The 13,327-nt window shown below is 43.9% G+C and overlaps 1 protein-coding gene across 1 annotated transcript in view; it reads left to right on the top strand.

Moving 5' to 3' along the window:
- Positions 1–3,637: 3,637 nt before the first annotated feature.
- Positions 3,638–13,327, top strand: part of Rau (RA domain-containing protein rau) — a 28,598-nt gene continuing 18,908 nt past the window's right edge. Inside the window, exons 1-2 of the mRNA XM_076385622.1 lie at positions 3,638–4,058; positions 5,587–5,804. Coding sequence (XP_076241737.1) covers positions 5,601–5,804 — 204 coding nt within the window. The 5' untranslated portion in view covers positions 3,638–4,058; positions 5,587–5,600. The remainder of the gene's footprint in view (positions 4,059–5,586; positions 5,805–13,327) is intronic.

Raw genomic sequence — 13,327 nt, 5'->3', positions numbered from 1 at the left:
GCAAGACTCATATTCCATGATCTACATTAAATAGAATCGAAGAATCCACGAGATACAACGAGAGAGATTCATATACATGAAAATATGAATTTCAGACTTTCTTCAGAAAAAGCAGATCCAACCCCACCTTCACACCCTATAATTCCATTTGCACCTCGCCTGACTCGGCTCAACTGCGCGGCAGATCGCATTGTAGAGCAGCTTCCGTCATCTCCGTAGCCTGACATTTAAAGATCCTCGGGGATAACATTATTTTCAGGTCGTAACACTCGGTTACGGCGATATTCAGTTTCGGTACCAGCGAACAGGTTCGCCTTGCAAGGTGAGATGCGTGCCTCTCCCTCTTTCTTTTCATTCTCCCTCTTCCCCGTCCGCCACCCCGTTTTCGTTCCGACGCCGCGCTGGCCTGCGTGTGCATGTGCAGGTGCACACGGTGGGCGTACAGCCCTGGAAAAGAATTGCACACGAAGGAAGAGGCTCGCCTGTGGGAAAGTAACGCAACACCATGAGACCCGTCCTCGGGCTGGACCGCCGCTGCCAAACTCCCATAGCGGCGTACGCATGCTATAGCCTTCGCTCGTGGTGCTCCACGCTGGTCGCTGCGTGCACGAGGATAAAGTGGCTGACCACCGTGCTTCCGATTTGCTCTCTGCCTTCGTTCTAGCCGAGTTCACTTGCCGACACATGCGATTCCTGACGCACAGTTCAGTGGAAACGCTCGGGAATGAATCCTTGATCAAAATTCTGGAAAGTCTGACCACTGGCTTCTCTGTATTGGACTTGGTAGGGTATACATGGTGAGGATAAACTTGGAGTAATGGTCTCACAGGTTTACTGAATCTTCTTTGTGAAATGGAATACTTGTATCAGATGGAATAGCTGCTTTTATCCCATACCAAGAACTCATAAACCACGTTGAAATTAATATTGGAGAAGAATGATATCAAATTTGGTCCAGATCCAAAAGAACCACAGTTCCAATATTGCCAATTTCAAATATCACCTGCATATGTTTTTAGCCTAGCTCTCCACAAAGAGGAAGATTGTCTTATAGAGCAACTAATATTTTCTCCCAGTCCTCTGCACTCCCGACAAGCTATAAATTGCCTTGTAGAATCCCTTCTGTATTGTCAGTTGTCTGGTGCACACTCTCAAGGCTTATCAGCCGATTGCAGCTGCAAAGCCAGCGATCTATTCGCCGCGGCTAATTGAATTTTCTCCTCGAGATCGCCGTGAACGAAACCAGACCGTGATCGAGAAACGGTCCACAGGAGGGTCGTTGTTCGTGAAAAGGCACGTGTGTTGCCCGAACGTATCGTGATATCACGCGTGGTTGAGACCCCACGCTTCCACATTGCGACTTATTTGCTTGAGATTGCTCTACTCAGAGGGTTGAGATGGCAACATGGTGCTTTGATCGCGCCGACTTTCAAAGGATCGCATTTTTCCTGAGCCTTGGGTCCTCGACCTCTTGCTAAGGAATGCTACTAAAGTAGGAAGAGAATGTTGCCAATTAATAGTAATTTATTTGGATTTTATTTAACAATGAAAAAGGAGTAGCACACTCGATTAAAAATCCAGGAACGAATGTAATTTGTGCAGCAGCGAAGTAGATATTTTTTTCTGATTACGAAGACTCGGCTCGTGAAAGGTATCACTTTCAAAGATCTTGCTCGATACATTTCTAATGGCGGCACCTGCTAGAGCCTCGAATTACTCGGCTACCCCATGGCGCATGGTGTCCCTCTCCTACGTGGATCTCATCCAGGTATAATGATACGCTTTCCATCCGTTTTACCCATCGACGCTGGCCACCTACCTGAGCATCCATCAGCAAGTGTTCATCCGTCCCGATCGTTTCGTTGTATCTTCCTGATCTTGACAATTCTACTTTTTGCTAGACATCGCTTGAACTAAATCTCGTCTAATATATACAGTTTCTTCACTCGATGAACGCTTCAGAGAAGAAATCAACAGTTAGGCAGGAAAGAATTCAGAGAGAAATCAGTAAAAAGATTATCACCGGTAAGAAGGAAATTACTCCTGGTGCTTCCGCGATGAAAGCAAACGCGTAACTTTCGTTTATCTTCTCCTCGCCGAATCGCATAGGTACGCGCGGCTGAGATTCAATCTAGATCGTATCTCGATCGCTGGAAAACGGAACATCTTCAACCATCCAATCGCTGAATCTCAGGGAAAGACATTTCCTTTTGCGCGCTTATGAATATTTCACGATATTTACCGACGCGTTAAATAAATTAGAGATAAGTCTCACTCCCACGTGGATCTCTGGCAGCGAGTTTCTTCCTTATGGAACCATCGACGCCCATGCGTCGCGAGCGATCACGTAGGACGGGGCCCCTTCGTCTCTGTTCCTTGTTTCGTCGACAGGTACAGGCGCATAAATAAAATATCGTCTCCATGAGGACGAAGACGAAACGTCTCTGGCCGAGATAACTGGCTTTCGTGGAAGCTTCGACGCGTGCGTCCCGATTATCGCGTAGGAGTTTATCGGTCGTCGAATGCTCGAATGTCCTTTACTCTTTTGATTAAATCATTGAATAAATAATTTTTGATAGATTAGATTGTACTTTGATAAGGGTTTTGTATTCATTTGGCCATTTGAGATCGTCGAGTTAGGTATTCATTATAAGAGTATGGTGCATTTTTTAAGAATCTTGAAAGTCACGCGTAACGGTCATCAGTAGGTGGAACTCGTTTGTTCGACACATTGTAATTTACTCGCTTAGGATGCTACTAGCTGCGTTTCCTGAATTTCAATTATTATTTAAAGCGTCCTGTCATGGCTGAATTATTTCTCTCCTTGAAGATCGTCTCGAGATTAAACCTAAAACATCATTCCATTTTTTTTATTAAGATGACTCATATTATTTATAGAGACTCTAATTTTAATCTGTGATATACAATATATTATAGAAATATTCGTAGAATTTATTTAATTCTACATCAACGTAATAAAATTAGCCATATTTACATATTTTATGACACAATACCGCACAAATATATTTCTTCTGTGTCCATATCCCGTCATACATTTCTCTACACCTCATTAACTTAGTTTCATAAAACCCACCAGCACTCGACCATGAACATTTAACACAAAAGCCCCTCACAACAGAGCAATTATAGAACCCACGAACACGTAACTAAAAATCATTCATACCCACAAAAAAAAAGTTAAATAAAACAAACACATAGCAATCTACTTCTCAAAATGATTCTATACAAAACCTCGAACAGAAAACAAGCCCATCAGACGTTCCATCCGCTGCACTCTTGCATAATCAAAATCCCAGAGCGTGCACTTTATAATGTATGCACCCCAGGGAAAAGGAAGGGTAGGCAGACGAAAATCGAAACGAAACGAAGCCATCCTTCGAGCCCACGCGTTGCTGAAAAGTGGCATACGAGGACCTTCCGTGGACATACGACCCGAGAGATCCAAGGATCGCACCGACGCCCCCGCACCCACACCAAGCTCGTTGAACGCTCGCCGAGCGATCGACGCGTCTCGTGCACTCCACAGGAAGGTCGTTTTCTTTCCTCCACGCCGCTGGCTTACTACGCCAACTTTACTCGACGGCTCACGCGTCTGCTTCAGTCGTAGCGCAGCGCTCGTAGCGTGTAGCACGAGGTGGAGTCGCGTGACGGGTGATTTTAACGCTGGTTGAGGCGCGCTGTTCGGTCGTACGGAATCTTCGTCCACATTTGGCTGAGATTCATTCAAAGACTTCGTCAAGAATTAACATTGAAAGGAAAATCAAAGTCCTAGTTTGTGAACGTCACGTGGATTGTGAAGAACTGGGTTAACGTTGATAGGTGCACAGTGATTCACCGTGCGCGAGGACTTAGTTGGAGGAATCGCAATCGGTGACTGTTTGACAGTGTCGTGTTCTAGGAATTTAATCGCCATTGTTGAACAGTGCAATTGGACGCGTACGATGCCGCTTGTTCACCAAGTGTAAACATGATTCCCGCGCATTGACGTCTGCACCGAACCGCGAGTGCGGCCTGCACTCAGCTGAGAATTTGTTGAAGTGAGTATGGACGCATCTAGGTGATAACGCTATCGGTGCATCCGTCTGGCTGCGTGCGATGGGACGATTCTAAGTCCCGTCAAATATCCTTCATAGGCATTTCTACTGTAGTTTTTCACTTGAAGAATGGTTCGTTCTTGTGATTCTTTCTCAAGATACATTTATGGAAGTTCATCTTTTCTTTTATTAATATGATTTCAATTTACTCTGAGCAAAATTTAATGCTCATATTTTATTATTGAACACTCTCTAAAAAGTTTCCAGAATTTTTTGTCTCTACCACACTGCACTACCGCGTGCTAGTGAGTTCTTTGGTTCATAAATTCTTAATATGCACTTACTACATCTATGTAAAATACAAAAGAAATTCGACATTTTCCAAACTATACGTACATACCAGCTAATTAAAAGAGAAAAAGAGGTAATAAGAATACAATCGATCTTATTAAATTCATAATGCTCCTTTCCTCGCGCCTGTAACGCCACCAACCACGAGGATCCTATAACAGCTAATTACTATTAATAAGAGGGGTACAGTTAACGCTGTGGGAATAGTTACCATTTTCCAACGCTTCTTTATTATGGAAATAATCAGCAATCAGGGCAGATAAGTCTCTTGGATGGCTCGTACCCCGACATCTTTGCCAATGTTCAAGCTTCTGGCATGCAACTGCGCTGCATTTAGGTGTTTACGCGTCACTCGAGGGCCCCACTCGCTTTCTCGCGTCGACATCGTCGCGTGGCCATTCTGGTTTCACCTCCGCACGAAATTACACCAGTGCACTCGATGCAACCCGTCTGGTTTTTCTACTACCGCTCGACTTTCCAAGTTTACTCATCGGGCAATCACGCCGCTCCCCGATAATTATCGAACGGCCTTCACTACTATTTCATTTTGTAACCTTGTGGAGAGAAAACGGAAGACGTCGCCTTAATCAGCCATGGTTTTGTTTTAAGGAAGACTTACGCTTCTCTTACCTCCGTCTAAGATTTACATTTCCTTAAAATTCAGTTAGATTAGTATGCAAGTGATAAAGGGAAATCGGAGCAATCTCACCCACGATCGGTTTTAACCTGCTTCAAGGTTTTTGCTAATTCTTAGTACGCTCGAAGTGGAGCAGATTCTTCTTTCACTGCTGGATCGAGTTGTCAAATACGATACGATATGCTGGACGTGCTTTCGAAGAAAATGTATGACACCTATTTCCGATTCAGAGGAGTATCCTATTTGAAGACTACTCTAGAAAAGAAATCTAAAACACCTAGTATTTGACCTAAGTTCCAGTTTTCCCCTCACTTTCTCCAAGTTTAGCCTCTAAAAACTTCACCATACTTCTTGAAATAAGGTAAAATCACTCTTGGAGTTCAAATACACATTTTCAAAAGTTGAAATTCAGAAAATTTTGGGAAAATAATACCTATTAAGGTTCTTGAGTGACCTTACCTTGGTATGCCAATGGTCAAAATTTTATTTCCAAATGTTTCTTCATGCATAAATCTGACGAAAACTGTGAAATCCTAATTTCAGATAAAAAAAGAGGGATGCTGAAGCACGTGTCAGTCTCGCCATGGAGAGGGCGAGCAGACAGCGTGAGCCTCGCGTCCAGCGGGGGTGCGAGTAGCTGCGGAAGCGGAAGTCCTACTCCTGGTCACACGCCCCCGCCATCGAGGGCGTCCTCCTGCGCTTCTCTCGCGCCCTTAACCGGCCTTTCGAGTTTCTCCCCCGCGGACACCAACTCGCAACAAGTAAGTCTCTAGAAATCATCTCTGCAACAGCAATTAACTTCGTTAAACCAGATTCAACCTCCTCCTAGAATAAAACTTGCTTATTAAAAAAAAACTCGCGGATCCAGTTCAGAGAAAACAAGAAAGGGGCATGTAAAAAGCAATGACGCGGCCAATAAAGCCAAACGCAAAGGAAACCGTGGAACTGTTTCGTGAAAACGAGAACAAAACGATTCCCTGCACTTATTAACAGCTGGACCACGTGTGTCCTTGCCCGAGCTAATGGGCTCCACCGACTGGACGTGTGTTTAATCCACGATTATTTCTGACGCGCTCTATCGCTCGATTACTCTTGCTCCGAAAATAGCCAGGCTTTCAGTTACGCAAACAAAAGGCGTGACAGAGGGAATAAAACGGCCGAACAATTATTCCAAATTAAGTCACCTTCCTCAATCATCTCGACATTGTCGGCATCCGAAGCCTTCTCATTTTTGTGGGAAGAAAGTCAGGTTTCGAAAGAGGGTGCGATTCTCACGGTCCGTCTGCTCGAGCCCGCTGCGGTTTCGCATCCCTTTTTGCGCACAGAGAAACATGACTCTGTCGAGGGCCTTCGTCCCAGCAAGATGTTTAGGGAGGCCTTTTCCCGACATCTGCGAGGAAACAGTAGGCCTGCTGACGTCGACCAACTTGGAGACGTCGAAATTCGTTGCGATATGGGGAATCCTCTCTCCACAGAATTTCAACGACTCCGCAAGTCTAATGAAAATTGAGGTCAATTAATCGCTGCGTGTCTGGCGATTGTCGATAGGAGCCGAGAAAAATGAAGGTTGTTGCATTTAAGAAGCTCGCGTCGCGTTGCTGTATCCCAGTTCCTGGGACTCTAGATATTAAATGCTCCTCTGCTGAATACATGCATCGATATGCTGCGATTTTCATTGTATTTGCAATCGCCTGGCCCATTTCACACGCTACCGAACAAAAGGTTGAGCGGCTGAGCTCTTCCGTTAGCTTCTGTTAAGGAATCGTTTGGGTTCATGACGTTTAGCGACGACTGTGGAATATGATTTGGACAGCTTCTTCGAAACTGTGAATGATATGCTTGGAGTCTTAAAAACACTGTCGCTGATAGTTTCTTGAGACTCTCGGTGTCTTTCGATAGCCGAGTTTATGCTCGCCCGTACGTCCCGCAGTTTTTGTCGGTGGAATCGAGGATTCTCTGTGAGAACCCCGCATGCCGAGGCGTCGCACATTGCGGCAGACTCGCAGCATGGGTGAAAAAGTACACGAAGACGCCGTGGATCCACTTAATCGAGCTTGGCGCTCGGTTTACTGAGCCTTCTTTTTTACATAGAAACCTAAAGCAAACGATTCTCTAACAAAAGTGAATTTTGGTTGAGCTGAGATAGCTTTTATACAGGGTGTCTTATTTATACAGGCTGGACGATTAATTTTGAGATACTCGATATAAAGATTTTTTCGAATAATGCATCCAAAATTCATTAGAATACACTGCAGGCGATAAGCTATTGGGTGTTCTTCTGATTATGGATGCAATGTGGCCACAGAAGCCTTATCACGTCTCGATAAGATAAAGAACCCGCGGAAGAGTCACAATCTTTCGTTTCCCTGCTCCTTGGGGACGCTGGGAACCGGTACACAATAAAATAATGTATTCTGGTCAGGTTTTTTCAATCGTACCAACCTCGTAAGAAGAGCGCGAAGACGCGTGTGCTGTTGCGGCTTCCACGTTACCGCACTGCTTTACGTAAGCGGTGGCTAGGCTGAAAAATCGTCGCTCGCGTCCATTGCTCTTGCTGACAGTGTCAGTATCTTCAAACAAGACGATTATGATCGATAAACATAGGATATATGTAGTACCTTTCAGTAGAGTTTTATTGCACTAGGTACAGAATGATGAGAACATGACAGCCTAAAGTTAAACTGTACTTCATATTTCGTAGATTTATTAACTCCATAAAATTTTCTCATTACTCTACCACTCGAATTTCCCTCAAATAATCAGTAAAACAAACTATTGAAGTATCTCTAATATATTAGGGTATTTCAAATTTAAAGCAGAAACCTTGCAAACTCAACTACATCTTCATTTCTTCTTTCTGCGGTTTATTTAAAGCTCCAAATTTAAATCCCACATAATATCCCTCTACACAGAATTCTTTCGCATTCTCTGCTCCAAGTTTACCCCACACAGTGCATTTCTCGCGTGTTCCACGTATAGTGGCAGAAAACCGCAAGATTCGCTTTAAAGAAATTCGATCCACCGTGGGGCGAAACAATTTCTACGACGATCTATGCCCCAGATCGATCGAACCCACCTTCAGGACACGTATGAAATCGCGTTCCATCGTTTCGTTCCGCTTCTGGACCTGTCTCGCGTTCTCGAGGTTCGCAACATCCGGCGCGGCGGTCCGTAGTTCCGGTTTTCTTCTGTACGCGGCCCTTTTATGCGAACCGGTCTTAATAAAACTCACCATCCCATTGAAATCTCTAACTTATCCATCGATCCACCTTCACCATCGTAACAGGTGATTCTGACTCATTCTCCTCGCCGTTTCGCGAAGCTTATCATATTTGCAGCGAAATGAAAAAATTGTAATTGAAAATCAACATTACGAAAAGTCGTTTCGAAAGGATTGCTTTGTCCCATTATTCACGTGGCATGGAAGATTTCCTTGTGTCTTCGGCTTGGGAAGGTCGGACTCAACGAGAGGGAAGATCCCTAGCAAGTGTTTCTTGGTTTGAATACAAGGCCGAGAGAATATGGTGATGATATCGCAGGTATCCTTAACCCCTCTTGTTATTTCGACGTTCCACTCTTGTACTCCGTGGTACCTGTTAGTAATCGTGCGATTTCTTGTAGATGAAGAGGAAAATTCAATTTATGAAGGTTTAAAAGAAAATTCCTCTACATCTTCCTGAATGGGCAATACTATCTAATATTAATATTAAACAAAATTCTTATCATACATTTTATTTTCCTCCTTCTACTTCCAATAACATCTCTTTATCTTGCATCTATTATTTTCAGATTTATCTACAGCACTTATTCTTTCCCTTATCACATTCCAGCGTTCATGTAGGCTTCCATCTAGATGTTTAATTCATAAATGCCTACGTGTGCGCGAAATACATGTAAGGAGGGCGTATTATCAAATAATCCAGGCGCAATTCAATTTCCTAGTTGTGTATAATTAAGGCAGTCCCCTGAACAAGTCAAGGAAAGTGTACGAATAGAGCAATGTCTTCCCTCTTCCTGCTCCAATTCCTTCATCGTCCGACCAGGAAGCGAGGGGGCGTAATAGATTGTGCGTCGCATTAATTATTACGTGCCGGCGCACCCGCATGACTGCAACATGGCAGAGACCTGGTAGAAAGGGAAGCTTGAGGCTGCCTGGTCGCATCTTCGTCAGGTTTTTTCACCGTAGTCTCGATCGAATCACAATGGCCTGTAATCAGGATACGAGTCATTCAGGTCCTTGCCCAGACACAAGGATGCCTCCCCTATGGAATCCTCCGTATAATCCTCCTTTGAAACCACCTTTTTTATGTATCCGCTTCAGGGGAATCGAGGGGAGGTTTATTCGACTTTACCGAATTGAAACTTCAAAATCGAAATTGCTTGGACGTTCCTCAGATTATTGTAACGGGACTGTGGAACGCCGGATGATGCAATGTTAAGTGGCGTTTTTCTAGGAGAAGAATCTGTTGAAGTTATACCACGGCAGGATGGAAGATTTAATGGAAGATTTTTTCTCAAAGTAAATATTTTCCGTCAGATTTAAAGCTTTTCTTACGCCATTGGAGCTCCACGTTGTCTAAACAGCGAGGCTGAGTCATATTGCTGAAAGAAAGTTTTGTAAATCTTTTTGCAGTGGTTTATTATTACTAGTTTTGCTGAAAGAAGAGATATAATTTTAAAGTTCTTCCCAGATATTTCAAGTTTATTCCAATGTAGCCTGGATAAACTCAAACCACAGTTTATAATCCACTTCTAACATTTATCAGGTGCGAAATTTTCAGCGAAAGAAAAATAGCTCCAAGTGTGTTGACTTTTATGAAGTGATTGATAGTTACCACTTCAGTAACTAAATCGAAGTACAACGAACAAAAACGGAACCTAGTATCAATCAACCCTTCACTTTAATCCCATCACCTCCCCTATTTAAAGAACCCGAAACAGGCTCCCCTTATTCACAGATAATTATAGGCTATTATCCGCTTCTGTCCTCTCCCAAGAAGCAGCTTACGAGATGAACTCCTTTAGAGCAGCGAATCGGAGACATGTGATTTTTAACCGAGTGCTCGACTGTTAAGTAAACATGGCTGAAACTTAGAAAAACAGCGTTGTCGTGACAGAAAAAGTATTGAGTCCTAAGGGTGCCCTTCCACCGTTTCACGAGCAGATTAGAAGTCGCTCTACTCTTCCCTTCAACCTCCTACGCGTCAGATATCAGCTCAACTGTTCGCTTATTTTCACAAGAGGTCAGCTCCAAACGAATGGATCAACACTTTCAGCAAAATCGACGATCGTGCGTTAAGTTGGGCAAACAAATCCATAGATAAGCGTGAATGGCGGGCGGAAGAAGCGATTGGCCCTAGAAGTGTTGAGTAACCAAGGCTTGCCCCTTCTTTTGCTGGACTTTTCCCGAGATAATGTCGAATTCATTCACAGTGGCTCAACACATTTCCGTCATCACCAATTAGTACCAAGAATCCGTGATTCGGCTTCCGTTCATGATAAAACGCCTATCGATCGTCTAGCGTAAATAAGACTGTCTTCTTTCCATGTATCTGCTCTCGACGGTGTACCCTTTTCTACACTTATCGGTGTCGTTCACCCGTTTTTCCTCGAACTGACTGCCTATCGGGGTGGAGAAAAAGTATCTTAAGATTGGCGCCAATTGGAAGAAGGATGCTGCGGGGCTGGGATAAGTGACTACTGGGAAATCTCTATTTTTCAGTACTTATTTTGATTTAGTAAAAGGAAAAAATGGGCTTGCAGTTTTTCAGTTAGTATCTTCATCTTGGAGCACGCTCTTTTCAGAGATACCTAAGATTATTAATATCTTACTTTATCTTTAAAGGCAAGTCCAAAAATTATCTTCACTGTTTGATATTTCTGCATTTCTATTGTATACCACTATCGTTTAGAGTGCAATCTATTGTAGAGGTCTATTGAAGATCTTAGACCCATTTTATTCTTATCAAGGGAATGGCCTGAAGCGATTCCTAGAATATTCTGAAAGTGTTTAAAATTAATGAGCCTACTATAAATACTAAGCACCACTAAAAAGGAGTACTCACATGAAGCTCTATCGCAACGATACAGAAACTCCAATAAACGAACTCCTCCCATCCCATCGTGGGCAGTGATCAAGAATTCAAATCGCAAGATCATCGCGCCATTAGCACAAGCCGAACCGGTAGTTACGCAGTTCCGCGAGATTAGCAACGTCTGCTCGATTCTTCGTCTCTGCTTCTTCCAATGCCACCGAGCGTGAATTCGAAATTGAAACGTGGCCCTTATTACGCTGCACGGAGCAGCGCAGCCACATCCGCGATTTAGCGCTCGAGAGCCGGAATTCGTTGCTTAACGTGAATAACAATCGTCGATTGCGCAACACGTGACGTATGTGCATACGTTCACCTTTCAAGTACGTTCTTGACGATCATTGCAAGGGATCCCACTTGGCCAGTTCCCCGATCACGATCCAGCGTGATCGTTACCAGGAAAAGAAACGCAACTATTAGCGAGCAGAGGTCGGCGGATCGGAGCGAGGTTTGGGCCTCATTCATGAAGATCGTCACGGGAATTCTTTCAGCGTGAATGTCGCTTGGGGATTGGCCACGAGCTATCGGTGAAAGCTCTCCGCAGCTGGCTATTCACACGTGGCCGAACGAGTACGCGAAACTACTCACGAGCAGTCGTCACGCTGTACCAAGAATCGTTGTACGACCTGTTCGTGACGCATAGCAGCCAATTGGAGTATCATTTTACATATTTATTGCATTGTGCCGACATTAATCAGTACATTATTCCGTCTGGGTAATGTATTCGCTTTGATCAAGTGGATTACTGCCTTCATTGCGATCATTTGCCTTCACGGGATGGAAATATGATCCCATTGAGTTGGCTGAAGAAGAAAATATTAGTCTGTCTTTTCGTTAAGTCCAGTTCTGCTTTTTTATTGAGTCAGATTTTCTGCTAATCTGTACCAGCAATATTAAAAAGAGTATTCATGTCCGTTAATATTCCTGAAAATGTTAAACAAATCGTTTCATAAAGGTTGCATCACATATTCTTAGACTCCTTGCATATTATGACTCCTTTATGCACAGAGACTGCATAACTCATTGCTCAGATGATTTCAATATGCCCCCCCTGCTACTGTACTCGCAAGATTGCATACAATTACACGGTGTTCACAGCATAAGCACGTGTTAACGCCTCTACCGGCACAGCATTACTTGTGGGCGCCGAAAGGTCTTGTGTCACTAGGAATTCGCAGTATCGGAGGCAATCGTGCCACCGTGTGGGCCGTGATATTGCATTCTGGGAATTCGGCTCACACGACAGCCTTGATTGGTGACGGAAAGTATCGAACCAGATAAGTGAATTGCTTATTGGCTGTCTTGAAACTCTTTCTACGAACATTATGCAAACGTCCTCGTTTTGGCTTCAATCAGGAATTTCCCGTTCGTGTCACCTTTCCTTGAGAGCGAATCGAAAGCTTCGACACCTTATGCAAGATCCATATTCTTAGTTTTATACGGGAGTATTTGGAAAAGTCAGAAATTCTGTTCTACAGAGGTTTCAATTTTTAATTAGGTCAATTCTTACCTTCTTGGCACCTTGATTAATTTTTTTCGATATCAATCTACAAATATTCTTAGCACATTTCCTGCTGCTTCAAATGAATGCTACACAGTACACAGTCCCTAATTATTCGACCCTTTCTTCACGTCTCTACGTCTCATATTCCCGGTCTCGAATTCGATCAAAAATTCTTTCTTTGTGCTGTCATCGATCCACATCTGTCCGAATAAGAAGCAACAATTGTGGTTCGAGCGTCCAATGCAGATGGTCGCAGTTCGCGTTCGCACAGCGCCGAACAATCGCAATTGCAACACTTAACATTCTTCCCGTACAGCTTTGCTATCCGCCACGTCCCTTTATACGGGGCTCGAATAATGATACCCTCGGCTCCCCGTGCAATTCTGAAAGAGAAGGAAGGAGGTGGGACCACGTAGAGCCCCATGTGGTCACGCACACACGTGTACCGAAACGACAGTGAGAGAAGGACTCGTTTGCGTGCTGGTTTTTCAGCCCCTTTTTGCCAGCCTGTCGCCGGGGATGTTTCAGGAAATGCGCTGCACTGTTAAATCGAAAGGCACAGTGGATTACTTTCTTCCAAGGCGCGAAGATACGAAACGATTCGATCAGCGGTGGAATTGATGAAAGCACTCGTTCATAAACATTGCCCTTTATATTGACACACAATTTGGCACTCACAGTGGACAAT

The sequence above is a fragment of the Calliopsis andreniformis genome, chromosome 9, assembly GCF_051401765.1.
Source record: "Calliopsis andreniformis isolate RMS-2024a chromosome 9, iyCalAndr_principal, whole genome shotgun sequence".
Classification (NCBI taxonomy): domain Eukaryota; kingdom Metazoa; phylum Arthropoda; class Insecta; order Hymenoptera; family Andrenidae; genus Calliopsis; species Calliopsis andreniformis.
Note: the sequence above shows the minus strand (reverse complement) of the source record. Positions and strands in the feature narration are given on the sequence as shown.